General features: G+C 50.4%; 1 protein-coding gene across 1 annotated transcript in view; it reads left to right on the top strand.

The window, feature by feature from the left end:
* Positions 1-21,257, top strand: part of GABBR2 (gamma-aminobutyric acid type B receptor subunit 2) — a 352,729-nt gene that overhangs the window by 113,207 nt on the left and 218,265 nt on the right. Inside the window, exon 2 of the mRNA XM_056117153.1 lies at positions 6,149-6,286. Coding sequence (XP_055973128.1) covers positions 6,149-6,286 — 138 coding nt within the window. The remainder of the gene's footprint in view (positions 1-6,148; positions 6,287-21,257) is intronic.

Raw genomic sequence — 21,257 nt, 5'->3', positions numbered from 1 at the left:
CTCTATAAAATATGCGTGTACTTGGCAATAAAGTGAACGGCCATCAGCTGTCTCCAGAGTGGTTTTTCTGCGTGCCCATCATCCTTTGCCATGTCTGCCTGGTGCGCAGTGTGTCTGGGCACATTGAGGAAAAACAGTTCCCCAACAGTCCAGGCCCTGCCCAGCTCTGCCAGGATCTGCTCTGGGTTTCATACAAATTCAGGTGAGAGCTGGACTGGGGTCTCACGCAGGCGGTTGGTAGAATTTGGTTTCTTGAGTTTGTAGGAGCCCGTTTTTGGACTGTGTGGCACCCTTCATCTCCAAACCAACCATGACACCTCCAGTTCATGCCTCACTGAACTCACAGTTCCCCTCAGCTCCCGTCAGTCAAGATCTCTGTTTTTAGGGGCACACATGCTGGCTTGCGACTGCCAGAATAAAACTTTGAGGTTTAGCTGGTTATTGGCCATTGTTGCACTTGCAGACTCCCCTTACCCCATAACATCACATATTCCTGATAATCAGACACAGGACACAAGGTCACAGGCACTGAAGTTCCGACTCAACACCCAGCTTGGCGAAAGCCAAGTCAGGTAAAGATGTCTGCCCCTGGGAGATTCTTCCAGCTTCAGGACTGGTCGTCAAATACTCCTCTCCTTGAGCTGACATCCTTTGAAATGATGTGATGGTGAGAAGCCAGAACAACATTATTATATGGAATCTCGCATGGACGAGGTACTGGGGAAATGTTTGCCGAGCAAACGAGTATTAATAAGTTCATTGTGGCTAATATGATTTGAATGCAACTTTGATTGTAAATCTTGGTGTACTATATTATCATTGTCATTAGCTGCAGATTAGAAAACAAGCTAAAGTCATTACAGGAATATATTAAAATGGGAAGTGATTCGGTAAATCATGGTAAGAACAATGAAAACATGAACTGCTCTGTTCTATATCCTTGCACCTCTCCGAGAGTGGAAAGTGTAGCTTTCAAGCAACAGAAGATCTCAAGAAACAATAAAGACTTAATCTTCCTCCCCTCTCCCTTTCACCTTTCACCTTTCTCTACTTTCTTTTTTTGTCCTAAAAAAATCAATCTGACCCATTTTAAAATTAAAATAACATTTCTATTTCATTTATTTATTTATTTGGGGGGTTTTGGACCATACTTGGTGGTGCTCAGAAATCACTCCTAGGTGCTCCAGGGACCATATGGGGCGCCAGGGATTGAACCTGGGTTAGCTGCATGCAAGACAAGTGCTTTACCCACTGTACCATCACTCCAGCTCCTAAATAAATTTTTAAAAATATTTTGGATTTTTTGGGGCTGGAGTGATAGCACAATGGGTAGGGCATTTGCCTTGCACACGGCCGAACCGGGTTCAATTCCTCCATCCTTCTCAGAGAGCCTGGAAAGCTACCAAGAGTATCCTGCCCGCACAGCAGAGCATGGCAAGCTCCCTGGGGTATTTGATATTTGATATGCCAAAAATAGTAACAAATCTCACAATGGAGCAACCGTTACTGGTGCCTGCTCAAGCAAATAGATGAACAATGGGAGGACAGTGCTGCAGACAGTGCTAATTTGGCTTTTTGGGTCACACCCAGTGATGCTCAAAGGTTAGTTACTCCTGGCTCTGCACTTAGGAATTACTGTTGGCAGTGCTCTGGGACCATATGGGATGCTGGGGATCAAACCTGGGTCAGCCACATGCAAGATGAATGCCCTATTCACTGTACTATCTCTCAAAAAAATGTTTTTAATAAAATTCTTGAGGGTGAGGGAGATGGCTTACATGGTAGAACACATGTGTGATGCCCTAGGTTTGATCCACAGCATTTCACCCTGAGCACCACTGAGTGAAGGCTCTGGCCCTTGAGTACCACCACCACCACCACCACCACCACCAGCACGACCGCAGCAACCAAGTATCAGCAACAACCTCACAGCAAATGCAGTTCCTACCCTCGGCACTGCAGGGTCCAATCGGGCTCTGGAGCTTGGTGCTCAGCTCTGCCCACCCCCAGCTCGACAGGGGCTGCTTTGACCTCCTTGCCCAGTCTCTAGCACCTGCCCCTCTGCACACCACTAAGTCCTCCCTGGTTCTCCCCCCTGAGTTCCCATGGCCCTGTGTCTTGGCCTTTGCTGGACATGAGCTCCTGGAGGCCAGGACCTATGGGGGTGCTCATCTGTGTGTCCCGATCAATTTCGCCTGTGGGTGCAAGTACAGCATCTTTGCCATCAAAGATCAGAGCACACAGCCCGAGCCACTCGGCTCCTATGTTCTGGTCCCATAGAGGGAAGGGGTTGCCGGGGGAAGGGACAGAGGTGGAGGACCGAGAGGAAGACAGGGCTAAGGAGAGAGGTGAGGGAGCAGAATGAGAAAGTGGGTACAGACCCCTTGGGCAGGACCCCTACTGACTTCCTGAGTGCCTAGTGGAGGGGGATGGGGGAATCGTGATTAAAAATCTCTGCTCCTAGATGGATGGGGCAGAAGGTGAGGACAGTCTAGTTGAGAGACCCGTCAACGCACAGAGGGAAAACAGACAAGACTGTCTCTGATCCTCTTAGGGAGTCTGTCTGGGCACAGGGAGGGACCGTGGAGGTGAGGTGTGGAGCCCTGAGGGGTAGCAACCCTGCTGAATGCGGAGAAGTCTCATTCCTACTGCAAAGCAAGTGCAAAGGCCGAGGGGCAGCAGCAGGAATTAGGTCAGGATTTCCCTGACAATAAGGAGGCTGATGAGCATGAGCTTGAGGGCAAGGGGAAGAGAGGTGAGGAATGGGTTAGAGTAGAGGCCGGACCCTCTCCCCAGGCTTCTCCTGTGCAGCTGATAAGGAGGGTTGAGAGTTTTATACCTAGAGTAGTTCTTGTCTGTAGCTTACCACTGGGAGCGTTTCCAACCCCACTGGCTAGGGGATGCCCGGCTACAGGGATTTAGGACCCAGGAAGCTTCCCCCAAATGGGTCAGTTGAACTGACTATTCATGATTGTCTCTGTCTCCCCGGGCTGTCAACAGTTTTATTGCCTGCCGGACATTAGCCCATTTTGTAACTAATTTCACAATCTTCTTATCTTTGCATTTACTCCTAAGAACCCTTCTGTCAAATTATCCTTTGAATCTGCTCCATCATCTGTTATTAATGGGCGAAACGAAAATGGTGTGTGTTGGGAGGAGGGTAAGGTAAAGGTAGGCAGGAGTGGGCTGTGTGCAGACTTTGCCCATGAGATTCCTGGGGTCTTGGGTTACATCCCTGGCACCTCCCATCCCTGCCAAGCAGTGCTGGGTGCAAGCCCAAGCACAGAACTGGGTACAGTCCCTGAGCACTGCAGGGTGCTGCCCCCTCAAAAATCCTCGGAGGACCAGGGATTTTGTTCTGGGGTTAGGGTCTTGCCTTGGATCTCAGGTTTGAGCCCTGGCATTGCAGGATGTTCTAAGCATTGCCAGGTGTAGCCCTGGAGGCCTCCAGAGTACTCCCGGGGGGCCCTAGTGGTCCCAAATCCGTCCCCTGAGCCCCATGACCATCACATCCTCCAGCCTGGCTCAGCTAACAGATTGGCCAAGAATCGGAGGGAATGGTCCCAGGTGTCGCCTCTGCCAGGAAAGCCACACTTGAACAAGGTCCCGAGAACAATGGTTTGGTGGAAGTTGGGGATCTGGGTCACAGAGAGCCGCAGCGGGAGGAGGTCTCTGGCTGTTCCCACTCACCCTGTTGGAGGCGGAGAAGGTGGGGCTGGGTGAGAGACTGAGGTAGGCAGGGAGGGGGCCCCAAACTGCCTCCCACTGTCCTCTGCATCTGTCCTCCGCCATCCCTGCGGGGGCATCGTGGGGAGGTGGTAGGGGCCTGCCTTCTGTGGGTCTCTAGCTCCTGGGATGCTCCTGCTTCCTCTCTCGTTGCCTCAGCACCCAACCTGGGCCGAACACAGACCCCATCCTGGTCCGGCTGATGAATCGATGCTTCCTTTGACATGTTCCTCCTTCTCCCCCGCCTGCACCTCTTCCTTCCCCTTTCTCCTCCCATTTCTTCCTCCCCTTTCCTCCTCTCTCCTCCTCCCTTTTCCCTCCTTTCCTCTTCCCCACCTCCACCCCCTTCCCTCCCCCTTCTCCTTCCTCTTCTCCATTCCTCCTTGCCTCCTCCTCTCTCCCCCCTCCTTTCGTCCTCCATCCCCCTCTCCTTGCCCCACTGCCCTCCCCCCCCCACTTCATGGTGATAAAATACACAGAACTTAAATAGACTATTTTAAGCCTGCAGATTCAGAGTCAGGTACATTCACCCGAGGTGCTACCATCACCCATCCCCATCGGGTGGTTTTCACCACCCCAAACTGACACCATAGGTTCCCTGTAATAGTAGCTCCTGACCCCCCGGTGCCCAGAAGTTCTGCTTCTGGGCAGATGAGTTTGATGACCACGTGAGGGGAGGCCCCCAGGATTCGTCCTCTCGTGTTTGGCTTCAGCCGCTGCACGTCATATTCTCTGCACTCTTCCATGCCCAGCCGGGGCTGGAGTTTCCTTCCTCTTGATGGCTTTGATGGCTAAGGAACATTCTGTGTCCGTACAAGCAACATACAACCCCATTCACTTAGTCAGCGGACAGTTGATGGATGTCTGGGCTGTTTCACCTGTGGGCTCTGATGCAACCAGGAACATGGTGTGAGCATCAGGTGACTGGTTAGGGCACACTTAGGGCACGCTTAGGGCACGCTTTGGGCACGCTTAGGGCATGCGTAGGGCATGCATAGGGCCTGTTAAGGGCACACTTAGGGCATGCTTAGGGCATGCTTAGAGCACACTTGGGACCTGCTTAGAGCACACTTATGAAACGCTTAGGGCATGCTTAGGGCATGCTTAGGGCCCTCTTAGGGTACGCTTCGGGCACCCCTTTCCATTCTTTGGGGCTTGGATCCTGTGCTAATTCTCTTTAAGTTTTTGAAGGCGGGTTCCCGAGTGGTGCTTGGGAGATGTGGGGGTTCCTCCTGCTCTGTGGGGTCAATTGAGGGAACAGCTGGGGTCGAGGGTGAGCCCCTGAGACTTGGCCCAAGGGGATGAGCAGTAGGTGGCTCGTTCCCTGGCAGAGTCCCCTTGGCTTCCCAGCAGCGATTCCTCCCTCCCTCCTCGGTTGGCCGGACACAGTGTCTGGTCACTGTGTCTGAAACAATACGTCAGGGACCACTGAACAAGCTAACTGCCGGCCAGCTGGGGAGAGTGAGGAGCCAGAACACCCCGTTTGACTGCTTGTTTGCTGGTGCGGGAAATCCACCCCCACCCCCACCCAAGGTGTTCATCCATGGATCCCCTTCGCTTAAGGAATCCGAACCTAAGCATGATTGCCATGAAGTGAGTCTTCTCCCTGCAGAGGCTTCTGGAGCATGTGTCTTGTCTTTGTCTTATCGGTTCTTGCGGCTCCACATCTTCACCTCCCTCTAGGGGCTTCCCTCCTTCCCTAGGGGTGGGCGGACCGCCACAGCCAGCTCTCTCACAGATTCCGTGCACCCAGCCTGTCAAAATAACACTGACCCAGGGACCAGAGTCCCTCCTGGTCCCTCCTGGGAACCAACCGGTCCAGTGGTTCAATGCAAGGCCCTGAGGACATGGTGCTGCCAATGGTGCCACATGGTGCCCGGGATCCAGCCCGGCTTGGCTGCATGCGAGGCCTGCATGGGCTTCCTGGCCTCCCTCTCAGGACAATGTACCGCACATTCAGAACGCCAGCGTTTCACCCTCTTGAAATATTTTGTGCTACAATTTGTCATCGTACGTGGATTTTTTCCCTCTGTTTAGCATTTTTCTGCTTTGTGTGGTTCCATGTTGTGTGTCTAAACTCACCTTTTTAAACATCTTTGGTCACGGAAGGGGTTGGCTCTGTGCTAGGGGTATTCGAGGACTCTTTCCTGAGTGTGCTCTGCAGGGACCCCCCCTCCCTGGGGACACAGAACCCTAGATTTAGGGAGCCAAGAGGGCAAGAGAAGCAGGACGCAAGATGCCACAGTCACATCTGTGAGCTGGCGGCATGCGCTGGAGCTGGTTCAGGGCCGCCTCGTGGAATAATGGCCACCCAGATAGGTTCTCAAGAGGAGGTTCTGTGGGTGTGAATCTACGGACGGGACTTGTGCCTGAGAACAGCTGTTTCTAATCCGGACCCTTTTTTTCTGTGTGTTGCTTGCAGTGTGATAATGCGAAAGGGTTGAAAGCCTTCTACGATGCAATAAAATATGGACCGAACCACCTGATGGTGTTTGGGGGCGTCTGTCCGTCCGTCACGTCCATCATCGCCGAGTCCCTCCAAGGCTGGAATCTGGTGCAGGTAAGTTCCGAGTTGCCTTTGGTCAGGCACTGCCCGTAACTGGCTACTGTGTCCTTTCTGGAAGGGCTCCTCCCCCAGCTGCCTGGCCCAGGCCTTCCCCACCTCTTTTCTGGATGTTTCTAGCCTCATTTTCTGCTCCTCCCTGCCCCCACTATCTGGTCTGGCTCTTGGATGCATCCTGGCACTGTCCCTTCAGTGGAACACCAAGAGACATCTCAACACCTCTGCTGTGTGTCTGAAATGAAACACACTCCCTCACCTGACTTTCAATACCACTGATGTCCCCCCAGCCTGCCTGTTCAGGGCCACCCCAGCCACTGCCATTCACCCCAGCCATAGCTCCATGCCGAGAGCCCAGCTCTGTCCCCCACATGCACCTGCACTTAGCCCTGCTCTCACTGTGCCCTACCAAGTGTTCCTCCCCCGCTAAAATCCTCTGTCCACAGTACTTCTGACTTTCTCCTAGATCAGGCTTTTCCTGGGGCTGGGACTGCTGGGCCAGTTAATTTCTCAGAGCAGATATGTTCGGTTACAGGTGATGCTCACTAGTATAGAATGCTATGACCACCAGGAAGAGGTTGTCACCCATGTCCACTCCTTCCTTCCTTCCTTCCTTCCTTCCTTCCTTCCTTCCTTCCTTCCTTCCTTCCCTCCCTCCCTCCCTTCCTCCTTCCTTTCTTCTTACTTCCCTCCTTCCCTCCTTGCCTCTCTCCCTCCCCCTTCCTTCCTTTCCTCCCTCCCTCTCTCCCTTCCTCCTCCCTTCCTTGAGTTACCCACTGTCATCTATCCATTACTCACCATCATTCTCTCATCCACTCATCCATCAACTATCCAACCATCACTCACCCATCACTCTCCCCTCATCTATCCATCTATCATCCGTCCATACAGCCACCATCTGTCCATCCACTCATCCATGTGTTACCCACCCATTTTATCACCTATTCATCCATTGCCCATCCACCACCAACCTATGCACCAGCATCATCCATTCCTCCTCCATCACCTATCCATTCCCCACCCATCATCCCTCACCCAGCCATCCATTTAGCAAGTATAATGGGCAGGCTACTGTGTGCCCAGAGTTTGTGCTGATACTGGGGATGTTGGGGCTGAGCAGGACAGACGTGGACACTACCCTGTGGAGCTCACATTCACGGACAGAGACTTGCCGTAAGCGAGTAAATAAGTAGTAGTGCTAAAAGTGAAACTGTGTTTAATATGCGTACTAATGTGTTTACTATGTATAAAAGTGTGTGTATACATGTACATCGGGCTTACTGCTTTCCAGATACTGTTATGGGTCATTCATGGATGCAATAATTCATTTAGTCCCGATCACCTTTTGATGATGTTATAGGTGCTGCTATTTCCATTTTATAGATAAAGAAAGAGGCACCCAGGACTGAGTCACTTGCCCAAGGACCCACAGCCCTAGGCCAGTATTTCTTCAGATGAGTAATACCCCGACCCCCACCCCAGGAGGCTCTAGTGGCCTTGGGTGTACTTGGAGGTATAATTGGTCCACAGCTGCCTGAGACATCTGCCATCAGGTCTTTGGTTTGATTCAGGCCTCAGCTGGGCACAGAGGGCCAGTACCAGGGCCTGGGAAGGGAGTGGTGCCTGGCATGAGGGACACAGAAGCTGGGATGAGCCTCGCTGAGTTCCCTCAGCTGGGAGAACAGGGGCGCTGGGGGTCTGTAACCGAGATCTGGACCCCGAGAGAGAACAGCTCTGCAGGTGAGTTTCTCTCCCCACTATTCCTGCACGGGGAGGTGGGGGTTGAGGGTTGTCCCATTTGTTATGAGCCCCCGGGGAGCTCCCCAGACCCTCCCCATTTGGGCGTGCTGGGCTGGTGTGCAGAGATAGGGCTGGGTGGCTGTGCCCGGGGGATGTGATGAAACCCTTAACTTATTCAAAACCGGACTCCGCAGCGGAGTTCTGCAAATGGGAAAATGCATGTAATTTGTGTAATTGAAAAGGAGCTCTGACTGCCCTTTGGAGGAACAATGCTTGCTGGACAGAGCTGGCCTGGAATGTGGAATCAGTTGTTTCTGTTTCCTGGCTCTACAGAAATAGGGCTTTGCGCAACACGGGGCTGACGATTCACCCTGTGCTGAAGTCGGTTAATTTTAACTTTTGCCTTTTGCCGGCTTTCTTGCTTCGTGGTTGCTGTGCGGAGGAGAGACTTATATGGTCCAGGCCCTGAGCTGGAGAACGGCCCACAGACTCGGTCCCTTTCACATCTTCCTGTCCTGCCTGGAGGCAGGGGAGCTCAGCTCTGGCCTACCCCCTGGGAGGAGACCTCCTGGGTGGGGGAGCCTTGGAGGGGGAGCACACTGGAGTCTGAGTGGCAGGGGACTGAGCTCTCCAGACCCCAGGGCACACAGGGAGCTGCGGGGAGGGAGAGACTCGGCCCCCCGCTGCCTTGAGACTCCCACATGCAGGAGATTGCTGGTCCCCTGACATGTGTGCAGGGAGAAGGTTCTGGGTCCCCGGGGAACGGCCAGCATGGTGCAGGCTGCTGGGCCCCTCTGACCCGAGCTTGCCCTGGTGGTGCTGACCTGCTGTGGGGAATGTCTCCCTCGACACACTGATCGGAAACAGGCCTAGCCAGGAGAGAGCCTGTGCGGAAGCTGGTGGGCAGCGTGGGCAGATAACCCAGTGCCTGGCATGACAAGAGGGTACCCTTACACCTTGCCAGGCTCAGCTTGCACCCCACCCTTCTCTGGGCAGCTGTCATGCTTTCTGTGTGCTCCCTGACCCTCTCAGCCCTCCCTTGTGCCCCCACCCTCGCCCTGGCTCAGACACTGAGCTGCACCAGGAGGGGGGCCCTGACCGGCAGAAGGGGATGCCCTGCCGAGGGAGGATCTGAGACCCCATGGGATCTCCGAGGCAGCCCCCAGGGAAGGGGAGCTGAAAGCCCCCTACCTCTCACCCATAGCCCACCATTCTCATCTCTGTAGCACTGCTGTCCTTTTGTTCATCGATTTGCTTGAGTGGGCAGCAGTAACGTCTCCATTGTGAGACTTATTACTGTGTTTGGCATATCGAACGCCATGGGGAGCTTGCCGGGCTTTGCTGTGTGGGCGGGATACTCTCGATATCTTGCCGGGCTCTCTGAGAGGGACGGAGGAATTGAAACCCGGTCAACCACATGCAAGGCAAATGCCCTACCCTCTGTGCTATCATTCCAGTTCATTCTCATTTCTAAACATAGGTTTTCTTTCTGGTTTTGCTTTTTGATTTTGCCACCACACCCAGGGGGCCTCGGGAGTTCGGGCCACGCCCAGGGAGTGTCAGCTCCATAGCTCGGGGTTCTGTGCTGTCCTGAGCCTTTAAGCTACTTCAACTGGTGCTTGGGGGACCACGCAATGCCAAGGATGGGAGTCAGGGCCTGCTGTGGGCTCCACTCTGGACACACTACCCCCACCTCTTGCTCCTGTGGGTTTTCACCATTCTGTGGCCTTTGAAATACGCCCAGACCCTCTCAGAGTCCTGGCTTAGATCTGCACAGGGCCGGCACCTTTTTTTTTTTCGCTTTTTGGGTCACACCCGGTGATGCTCAGGGGTTACTCCTGGCTCATGCACTCGGGAATTGCTCCTGGCGGTGCTGGGGGGACCATATGGGATGCTGGGAATCGAACCTGTGTCGGCCATGTTGGCTGCATGCAAGGCAAATGCCCTACCCACTGTGCTGTCGCTCCAGCCCACCGGCACCTTTTTTTGAGCCTGAACCCCTGCCAGTCTCGTCTGTCCTTCCACAGCCCTGGGGCTGCAGCTGGAGGACCTGGGGGCGAGGACCTTGGAGGAGCTGGGAAGGCTCCTGAGGTCTCACCTCGTCCGAGGCCGTCCTTCCTGTGAGGGGGGAGAGCCACCTCTGGGAGCAGAGCGGAGCAGTCCGGCTGCCAGAAATACCATTTGAACCCTGAGGGATGAAGGGCCAATAGTCAGTGGATCCAGTTTGTCCATCCCTGGAGCCGGCCTGGCCCAGGTAGGGTGAACCTGTGTTTTCCAGCCCCTGGAAAACAGATTTGGTCTGTCTTACTGCACCTCCAGGGCCTTTCCAGGAGGGCCCCCCGGGCCCCCCACAGTGTGTGTATTGGCTTATCTCTTGGGAGAAGCTCCGCCAGGGCGTTGGACGAGGAGGACTGTAGCCGGGAGCGTGTGCTGTGCTAATCTGCTGGCAGCTGTGTTCTGGCCCAGTTTAGGTGTGGATTTCTGAGAGGTTGAAGTCACGCTTGATTTTGACATCAAAAACCAATCAACCAACCAACCAACCAACCAACCAGCCAACCGACCAATCAGGATCTGGAGAGATAGCCCAGGGGTCAGGGGTCACATGCCTGGCATGCTCATGGCTCCTGAGTTGATCCTCATGTCTCATGCCCCCTGCCCCCACCTCCTGATGGGGTCCTGGTGGCACCCAGCACCACAAGACCAGTCCAGATGGCTGAGTATCCCCAGAAGTGAACTCCCCCCCACCCCCAGGCATTGCTTGAGTCGCTCCTGGTAAATAAAGAACCAAATCCAGACCCCCACCTCAAGCCAGACCTTTGCCATTTACGTTCCAGCATGCCCCCAAGCCTGGGCCATGTCACCCTCTGGAGGGCACTGGAACCATCCAGGAGGCTGAGGAACCACAGGTGCGTGGGGGTGGGGAGGGGGCAGTTGCTGGGGTAGGGTGCTCTGAGTGATTTATTCTCAGAGACCCTTCGCTCTAGCCTGTCCTCCGATGCCACCTGCTTGGTGGAGACTGAGCTTGTGTCTTCAGACTTGATTTTCTCCCATGACTCTCTTGGTGCCACTGTGGGGGAGACCCCGAAACACCAGGCCGTTGTTTCTTACTCAGCTGCATGTGGTGGGCCTGGATCCAGGCTGCCTCTGAGGAAGGCCGGGCAGGGGGTTCTGGGGGGTCATCCCCGGGTCCCGTGTCCTCCTCACACTGACTGGAAGCAGGTCTGGGATGGGTCTTGTGGCTGACTCCGGTGCTCCGGGACAGGACTGGGATGCTGGACCTTCCCTAGCCTTCACCCCCTCCCTCTTCTCGCAGGCAGAGTGGGACCCGCTGTTCCATGTAGCGTGCCATTCTGAGACTTGGAGCAGGCGCCTCCGTTTTTAAGTGAAAGCACTTTGCAGAAGACGAGGCTGCAGCAGCTGCTGTTTTGATGACACAGAGTCCTCTGTGAGGAGCATACTCTGATGAAAGGCGCCGTGGGAGCTGGAATACCAGCCCCAGCATGGCCTCAACAACGGCTGTTTACTGGGGCTCCACTGACCGCGGGACGGGGTGTCGGGGTGCTTGGGGCTTTCCAGCCAGACCAGCTGAGGACACACGACAGCTGCCTGTTGGACCGTACGGGCTCATGTCCACGTGGCTGGGAGGCACCAGAGCCCAGCCCACTGGGTGTGAGGGCTCCAGACTGTGGACCAGGCAGCACTGGGAGGGTGACACACCCTTGGGCGCAGGGGCGGGCACAGCCGGAAGTGTGGGCCTTGCTGTTGCTCTCTAAGAAAGAGAATTGAGGCCAGTAATCCGGGGCGGGTCGGAGCCATTTCTTGGCACTGGTCTCCAGGGGAGCCATTTAGCACATTAATAATCCATGAGATGCTTCCACCTTCTGGATTCATAAAAAAAAGGGTGTGGGGAGGAGGAGGGGAGATATTAAAGACAGGCTCTGTAAGCCTAATGGATGGAGTGGGAGATGGCCCAGAAATGGGGGGCTAGGGATGGACCTTCCTGGTCGTGCCCCAGGGCCTCCAAGGAGGTGGCCCTGAGAGTGGGTGGACTGGGGCACAGGAAGCCAGGCCAGGGGCTTGCTCTAGGTTCCTTCCGGTACAAATGGGCAGAAGGGAGCAAGCACCCGGAAAGGGGACCTGCAGGTACCCATGGCTCCCCTGGGGGAGGGGTTCTCATGCCTTCATTTGTTCAGCTTTCACTCCTTCATTCATTCGGTTCTCACTCCTTCATCCTTTCCCTGGCTCACGCCCACATTTCTTTATTCATTCCTTCACTTGACAAGAGCAGGGTGTGTGTGTGTGTGTGTGTGTGTGTGTGTGTGTGTGTGTGTGTGTTGGGGGGGTGCCACCTGGACCCATGAAAATGTCACTGCCTAGCACTGCCACCCCAGGGAGAGATGACAGGGCAGAAGGACAGCCGGGTAAAGTGAGGCCTGGCATCTGGAGACACCCTCCCCAGGTGATGGCCCACTCCCCTTTGTCTCTCACAGGACCTGCCTGGGTTTTAGGCCATCAGCGGGAGCCTCACTGTCCCCATCTGTGAAACCGGCTGGTCCGCTCTGCCCTCCTTCCCACGGAGCACTTGGGACAGGACAGGAAAGGCGCGGCCAGCCGTGAGCCTCCAACTTCCTAAGGTCAATGATGCTGTTACTGATGCTCTTGCCAGCTGACGTGCTGCTGCAAGATTTATGTCTCCAGATTTAAAGTTGTGCCGACAAAGGGAGCTGGCACAGACCATGAAGGTGAATCAGAACAGGGAAATTAAAACAGAGTGCGGCAGAAGCAACCCAATCAGACCCGGCGCCCGCCTGATGGATGCACGTACTGCCCTGTTTGCGTGTTCACAGATGCCGAGGCTGGGAAGGGCCGTGGGGAGATCAGGTGTGGGGGATCGTCCCTGTCTCTTCCCACACCCAGGACCCAACCCCTATGGCTGCTGAAAGATTTGACTCCAAGTTCTGACCCCCCGGTTTTAAATTCAGGACCCCCAATTATGGTGTCTATCCTCAGCCTCTGTCTCCAGATGCCTCCTTGTTCATGCACCCTGCAACGCCCGCCACATCGGCCCCTTTCTGGAAGTGGGCAGGGTGTAAATAATTCATCCTAAATAAATGAAGCATCACACTCCTGACGGCCCAGTAGAGGCTGCGAGTAAGCAGGGCAGCTGCAGACAAGGCTGAAGGCGAGCTGGAAAGAACTGGTGACAGAGCTGGGAAGTCATTCAGTCTGGGAGAGTGGGGACAGTGCGGGGTGGAGGGACTGCCCAAGTACATACATGAGGAGAGAGCAGGAAATATGGTCTGGGGGGCCTAGCATCCAGGTGGCTGTCAAGACCAGACTCTGAGCTACATGGGGGTGCCTGGACCTTGGGGTGTTGTGTCCATACTGCAGGAGATGCCTGTCTGGCTGGGAAATAGGGGGGGTGGCTGCAGGTGCCAGCGACCCCAGGTGCACTTGGGTGGTGTCTGAGGCTGAGAGGGAATCTGGGTGTTATCCCCGGAGAGCAGACTGGGACTCTCGAGACAGGGTGGAAAGAGGGCAGACTGACTTGTAAAAAATTCAGGTTCCTGCCCCCCACCCCATCAGTGCCTCTCAGACAGAACCCTGGGACGCTGATATTGTGTGTGTGTGTGTGTGCGTGTGGTGGTTTTATAGTTGCTCATTTTGTAAGGGTTTGCTTTAATAAAAAGGACGATTAAAAACAGTTATTATTTTTTTTCTTGGAGCCAGATAGTACGGGGATTAAGCCACATGTCTTTCATGGGGCCAACGTGAGCTCCATCCCCAGCACAACATGGTCCCTTAATATCACCAGATACAGCCCTGAAGGCCCCCAAGCACAGGTAACAGAATCCTATCCTCAGTAGCATTAAAAAACATTCTAGGGATTGGTGAACTAGTAGAGAGGTTGGTAAGGTTAAAAATTTTTAGCTCTCGGGGGTGTGGGGGCAACTAGAACCTCATGGGAAGGGGGGCGTTTCGGTCCGCCCTTCGCGCCCTACCGAGGCCAACAGTTGCCCCCCACGAGCGGCTCTCCAGCACGGCCACAACTCCAGAACACAGAAACCAATTTCTTAACTATCTGACTTTCAGTAGAAATACTTCCAGGGTCAATAGATAAAATAGCAGAAATCCAAAACCAACATTTAATTCTTGAACCCAGCTGTAGAAAGAAATCACTTCACAATGCTTTTTCAGCATGTCTGATTTCGGGGGGTAAACTCTAAAGAATAGTGGTGAATCTTTTATTGAAACAATGAATCTGATCAAAGCAGATAGAGTGTTGACTAGAATTCATCTGCCTCACAGGGACTGGGAGGGGTGGGGGGTGGGGTTTTATTGGGGTTCTTCATGGTAAAAATAAGTATTGGTAAAGGGAAATGTGTTTGATATTTGCATGACTGAGACCTAAACCTGAAAGCTTTGTAACCTTTCCCACAGTGATTCAATAAATAAATAAATTAAAAAAAAAATTTTAGCTCTGGTGAGAAGTGCCTCCCTGAGTCCACGCAGCTCTTTTGGAATTCCCATGGTGGAGGAGCAGGCCGGTTGGAGTCCAAACGAGGACCGTAAGGAGCAAAGAGGACAGATCTGCTCCAGGTTTCTGGTAGCCCAGGACCATGAGTGCCTTAGCTGGACTTATCTTCTCTAAGTCCTCTCTCTCTCTCTCTCTCTCTCTCACACACACACACACACACACACACAAACACACCACTTTTGAACTTATTACTCATCCTGTAACTTGTTGGGCATAAAAAATAAATGATCCCTTTGAACTCAGGAAAGAGATGCGCGGGTAGCTGGTGAAAATCAATAAGGAGGCTAAGTATTTTGAGCCTGTAGTACTTAGAGTTCTACTCTGGGTGGTTTGATAATGAATGGGTTGATGTTTTTTTCTTCCTTAATAGAGCATAGCCTACTTTAGGTTTGAATTATACAGAAGGCTTTTGCTTCAAATGGGTTTTACTAAGAAGATTTGAAACTTTATTATATCAAAGAGGTAGGGACAGAGACTCCTACAGGACTAGCCAACTTGATGAAAGCAATTATACATTAAAGCAGCATTTCTCACTCCCCCCACCACTCCCTGTAGGTCCAAGGGGGCAGAGGTGAAACTTTATAAATGAAGGAGGGACTATGGGATAAGATTGGGGGGGACAACTAGGACGGGGGGGCATGAAGAAAAGAAAAAAGTTGGAAGGGGAGTCGTTGAGAAAGGTTGAGAAGCAATGGTTTAAGTGACTCTTAAAACATGCCGGGGTGGGGGATGGGGGGGGTGGGGGGAAAGATAGTACAGTGGGTAGGGCATTTGCCTTGCATGCATCTGAGTGGAGTTCAGTCCACGGCACCCCATATGGTCCCCCTGGGCCCACCAGAAATGACCACAGAGTGCAGAGCCAGGAGTGAGCCCTGAGCACCACCAGGTGTGTCCCAAAAAACAAAACAAAATAAAACAAAAATCATGCCCAGGGGTCACAGCAGCAGCATTTTCTCAGACTTCCCCACGTTTCCATGTGGACTTTGATCTAGCCCTGTCTGGGAACTTGTACTGCTTGGTGTGGACTGAGGAGTGTTCGGAACTCAGGCCCACTAGAGGAGTAACGGGTGCACTGACCCTTGGCATGGAAAAACTGGATGGGCCCAGTCCAGCAGCAGACACGGGCACTCAGGGACCTTTTCTGCACTCCGAACACCACTTCTTTCGGAAATCTTCCTAGCACTGGGCCCTCTCCAAATCTAGAAAAGTCTTCAGATTTATTCTTCTTTTTTAAAAAAAATTTTAAAAAATTTATAAAGTAGTTCAAAATATTTCATTACATTTAATATTCAAACACCAATCCCACCACCATTATACTTTCCCCCCACCATATTTTGGATGTTTCCATCCTGAACCCCAATCCCTGTCCCACAGCAGAACGGAAATAATATATTTTGCATTGTTTGTTATGAAAAACCACTGAAAATGTCTGCCCTCACCCCCAGGGGCTTCCCTTAGGATCTCTGCCCTGCAGCCGAGTTTCACCTTCTGATCCAAGTTTCATCCCGGTGGTGGTTGTTGACAGGATGGCTTCTGCTCTGTTAGAACCCCAAATGTCCCCACGGGGCCCAAGATCCCAGAGAGCCTCCAGGAACCTGAGTTTGGTTGCATTGGGGGTTTCTCTCTCAGCCTCTCCTTTTTAATGTCAGTAGTGTTAGGCATTAATGGAGCTTTAAAAGTAGGTTCCACGGAGCATATTCTCAGTAGTTACCAGCGTTCTTTTTCATGCAGACAGGATATTTGCTGCTCTATTTACATTTTGATTTTTCCCTTCCAATTTTTCCTTTTTTTTTTCATTAATTTTTTTTTTTTTTGATCTCGGAGAGCCCGGCAAGCTACCGAGAGTATTCGATATGCCAGACACAGTAACAACAAAGTCTCCAATGGAGACGTTACTGGGCCCGCTCGAGCAAATCGACAATCAACGGGAGGGCCTTTACCTTTTACCTTTACCTTTACCTTTTTTTGATAGGGTCATGCTCGTCCCTGCCGAGGGGCTGCTCCTGGTTAGTGCTCAACCGTTGCTCTGAAAGGTGGTAAAGGGACTGTGTGTTGTCTGGGATGGAACCTGGAGCTTCTCCATGCAAAGCCTATACTCTGGTCACATGAGCCAGTCGTCAGGCCCTACTTTGAACATTTTCAAACCGGCACAGACATTTAAAGAAAGTTGAATGGATGTTGGGTGCCCTGTACCGAGTTTACCACTTGTTGACTTCTCACTTGTTTGCTTTTCTCACCCTCTCTGTACCCCATGCACTCTGCTTCCCGCTGCCCACTCATCCCCCATACACATTAATTTGTTGAAGCACCTAACAATAGTTTTCACTATGCCCTCCTGAATTTCCTAAGAAGGGATATTCTCTGATGTCACCATAGCACGTTGATGACATCTAAGAGATTAAGTGATAAACTAGCATCTCTTCATATTTGTTGCTTTTCCACTTGTCCCCAGAATGTTCCTTTTCTCAGATATTTGGAGGTGTGAGGGTGAGGCCAGGGATCAGGATACCTGTTAGATATCATGCAATGTATTTATTGGTATGTGCTTTGATCTAGAAAGTTCCTTCTGCTCTGGGAATAGGTGGGAGGTACTTTTGAGACACTAATCCATTTTTTTCCTTTTTTTTTAAGTTCAATGCAATTAATTTTTTTTCTAAAAATTCCTGTATATCTCAAATCTATGTCTCTCTGATGGATTCTTTACAGTGAGACTTGGGTTAAGTGGGTTTGGCATGGACTGCACTGTTGATACCCTCGTTTCTTAAGCTATGAATTGAGACCTCCACAGGGGTCAGGTAACTGAAATTGAGAGGAGGGGTCACAAAAGCTTTGGTGACAGTAAAAGGGTTTTGAGTTCAAAAGGACCAAACATTAAATAAAAACCAACCACAGCCTGGGTCTGAGTTGCATCTGGCAGCACCAGTCCATGGGCATTTCTTAGGCAAGAGGGGTTGCCAGTGGACAAGGTTTACCACGCCCTGGTTTATACCAGGTTTCTCCTAGTGCATTGAGTTAAAGGTCCTCCTTGGGGATATTATTGATGCTACTAACTTTGATCCTTGGTCCACGTGTGATCTGGCGTATTTATTATAAAGCTATCCACTTAGTAATTATTATGTCATTTGTGGGGTGGGGATTTGAGTCCATGTGAATATCCTGTGTCACCGTTACTTTTTACTCAATGATAACAAAATCTCTACAAAACAAAACCCTTGTCTGAGTTAGTCTTTGATCTGGGCACAAAATCCCGATTTTTGAAATTTGAATCACCATGAGATACACAGTTGCAAAACTATGGTTGGGTTTCAGTCATACAGTGTTCCAACACCTATCTCTACACCAGTGCACATTTCCCACCACCATAAAAAATGTCCATTTTAAAATTATCTTTTTCCTTCTATATAAATTATCTATTTCCTTCTATAAGTTGGCATCCTTATCCATAGAAAAATCTTCCCTATATATTTTTTTAATCCATTCTTTCCCTTCTACAGCTCTCTTCTCTCCACGTCTCTTTGTCATCAATGAGTTTGGGTACTTACTCTTAGCCTGCTCTTTTATATAAATTTTTGATATTTTTTAATCACCAGGAATTACAGAATTACAAAGTTCATTATTAAGTTTCAGGCATAAAATGTTCCAACACCGTAGGGTTCACACAAGTCTAAATATTTCCCCCTGGACTGAGCTATAAAATGCTGTGTTCAATGTTTTATCTTTTTTTCCCCTGGTTTTTGGTTTTGGGGCCACAGCCAGTTGTGCTCAGGGCTCACTCCTGGTCAGTTGGGGGACCATGTAGGTGCTGGGGATTGAACCCAGGTTGGTCAACTGTAAGGCAAACAACCTATCCATTGTCCTATCTCTCCAGCTCCACTGTTCAGTGTTTTAAATAAAAGTGTTTAAACTTTAATCTGAGCATAAGGAGTTAATCAAACAAATATGAGACATTCTCAAATCGAGTTCTAAAAAAATAGGTTTATGTTGAAACAGCACCAGAAATATAAAAGACTGTTGTGGAATAAAGAGATGTATGACACAGAACAGCCAGAATGCAGGATGCAGGTATTGATTGGGCCCTATAAAAGTGAAAAGGCATTTTTTTTTTAAACTGCAGAAATGTAGGCTGTCCATGAGGTGATGCTGAATTACTGTTTTGTTCCCTTATATGTGTGACAAGGACATTGCAATGACTATCAGAGCATATCATTCTTAGGAGATGCATTAGGAACTATTTAGGAATAAAGAAATTTCAAGTATCTCAAATACTTTAAAGCCAAAAAAAAAAAAGAAAAGAAACCCGTGTATTTGCATTGCACATTGCATAGATGTATGTATAAACACCTCTTTATGTATATAAATATATTTATATGTGTCTCAAGATGTAAGTGTGTGATAAGGGAAAGAAGAAGGAGGTGAGAGAGAGAAAAAGAAAAAGATTGACAGATGCAGAAAATGATGAATGGTAATACACACACACACACACACATCCTTGCTTAATCCTTCAGTTTTGGGAGCTTTGATTATTTTTTGCCAAGAAAACATGTGTGTTGGGGCCAGGGAATGTTGCCCTCATACTTAGATAGTAAAAATGTATCCAGAAGTTAAATTTTTGGGGGGCTTATCCTGATTCCACTTGCAACTTGTGATATTCTTGTTTCTTTTCCATTTTTAGGTTGGGTTTTTTTTCTTCTTAATTAACTTTAAACATTCATAGCTTTCATAATTACTTCATTATCGCTTAAGGTAACATGATTGCAATAGTACCATAACATTTAGGGTTTTGATGTAGTTCTTGAATCTTCACCATCACCAAAGTATCGAGACCCTCTACGAGACTAATCAAGAATTCTTGGATCTGATCCAGATTTCTCTGTCCTATTCCATAGAATCTCTGTAGATAACCATTTTGTTATTTTTCATTTAGACTTACAGTGCTTCTTCTTGTAAATAAGCAAACAAGGGGTTGTGTATGTTTCTTCTTCTTTAATATATACATGTATCTATATAATAAAGAGATACTACAGGGATTAAGGAACTTGCTTTGTATATAGTTCTTGCAATCCTTGGTGTCTCACATGGTTCCCTGAGCATTGCCAGGGGTCACTCCTAAACACAGAGCCAGGAATAAATAGCCCCCGAGCACTGATGGGTGTGGGCCAAACATCCTCCCACCCCAAAAGGGATGCTGATTCCCAATGTTGTTCTTTACATGGCCTAAACTCGCTTCATTTCCTGCGCATATATTTAGTACCATGAAGACATTCTTTCTTCTCTTATGGCTGTATAGTGCTTCTTTAGGGGGAATACATACCCTGGCTTGTCCAGCCAGTCCTCTACTGTTGGACCTTTGGGTTGTTTCTAGTTTGTTGGCATAACCTTGACCACTGGTCATATTAGTGCCAGTATTTAGGGGTGAATTGCTAGACGTGGGGTTTCTGATTCAGAAGATGCATCTAGAATTTTTCTAGAAAGCACATCTTTGTCAAATGAATGAGAAAATGAATGAACTTGATTAGAAAGAGCAGAAAGTAAAAGGCTAATCCCTAAGAGGAGACATAAAACAATCAGACTAAATAATTCCCGTTGTGAAAGAGGTTGGATTACAAACCCTTCGGGTGATGCTGCCTCTCTCCAGTCCCTTCATTTTCATTTTCTCATCATCAAATGAGAAGATTGTTTCCTTTAATTTAAAATAAAATTATAAAACCATGGCTTTTAAAAAGTTGAACTGAAAGAGCCATCTCCTGGGGCAAGGAGATGGTGCAGCAGTTAGGAAACTTAGCTAGCATGTGTCCAGTGCCATTTATTCTGGCACCCCATGGTCCTTGAGCATCACCAGGTAAGGCTCTGGAGATTGCCCAGCACTTCCAGGTGTTCTGGTTATCTCGACAACCACTGAGTCGCAGCAGCCCCACTTCCTTGAACCCTTGCTCTGACCCAATGTCCCGGGTGGCTGAGAATTGTTGGTGGAGCCCCTGGACTTCCTCAGCCCCATTGGCCTTGGTGTGATTCCAGGCTATGCAAAGGTAATCGTGATGCTTCATCTAACCCTCCATCAGAGGGAGGGTGAGACTGACTCTGCATCCCGTGGGTATTGCAGTGGAGGCAGTCTGAAAGTGCGGGAGCTGATTGATGACTGCTCACATTCTGCTTTGATTCTGGGCGGGCAGCTTGGAGCATCGAGTGAGTGTAACCCAGCCCCACTAGGAGCTTGAGCAAGTCCCTTGCTGACCCTGATCCTTAGGGGTGTCAAATGAGGAGTTAGACAAGCCCAGGATGGCAGAGAAGTGAGAGACATTGGTGACACACTCCCCGCTCCTGTGCTAAGTGCAGATCTAACTAAGTGATCACCAAATGGTCTTCACCAACTTAATCCACTTCACCAGCCTCCAGGAACACAACATGCCACCTCCCCCAGCTGTCTCTGCCTTGCAGAGAGACTTGGGGTTATCAGAGGGAATACAGGAGACCTCTTACATTGGAAGGGTACTTGCAAGAACAGCTCTGTCCTCCGTATTGCTCAGTATGGCATACCTCTTAGGCCTTCACTGCATCTACAGATGCTTCCCTCTGTTTTCCTATGAAATTAGTTTCTTTCGCTTGAGCAATCCACGTTCTTTTCAATCCTCCTGATGGTGCCTGTTCTCTAGTGTGCTGTTAGAGTCTGGCTCACTGGCTAGTGTTTCTGTTTCT

This window comes from Sorex fumeus, unplaced genomic scaffold (genome assembly GCF_029834395.1).
Source record: "Sorex fumeus unplaced genomic scaffold, SorFum_2.1 ptg000034l, whole genome shotgun sequence".
Lineage (NCBI taxonomy): Eukaryota > Metazoa > Chordata > Mammalia > Eulipotyphla > Soricidae > Sorex > Sorex fumeus.
This window is presented reverse-complemented; position numbering and strand designations above follow the sequence as displayed.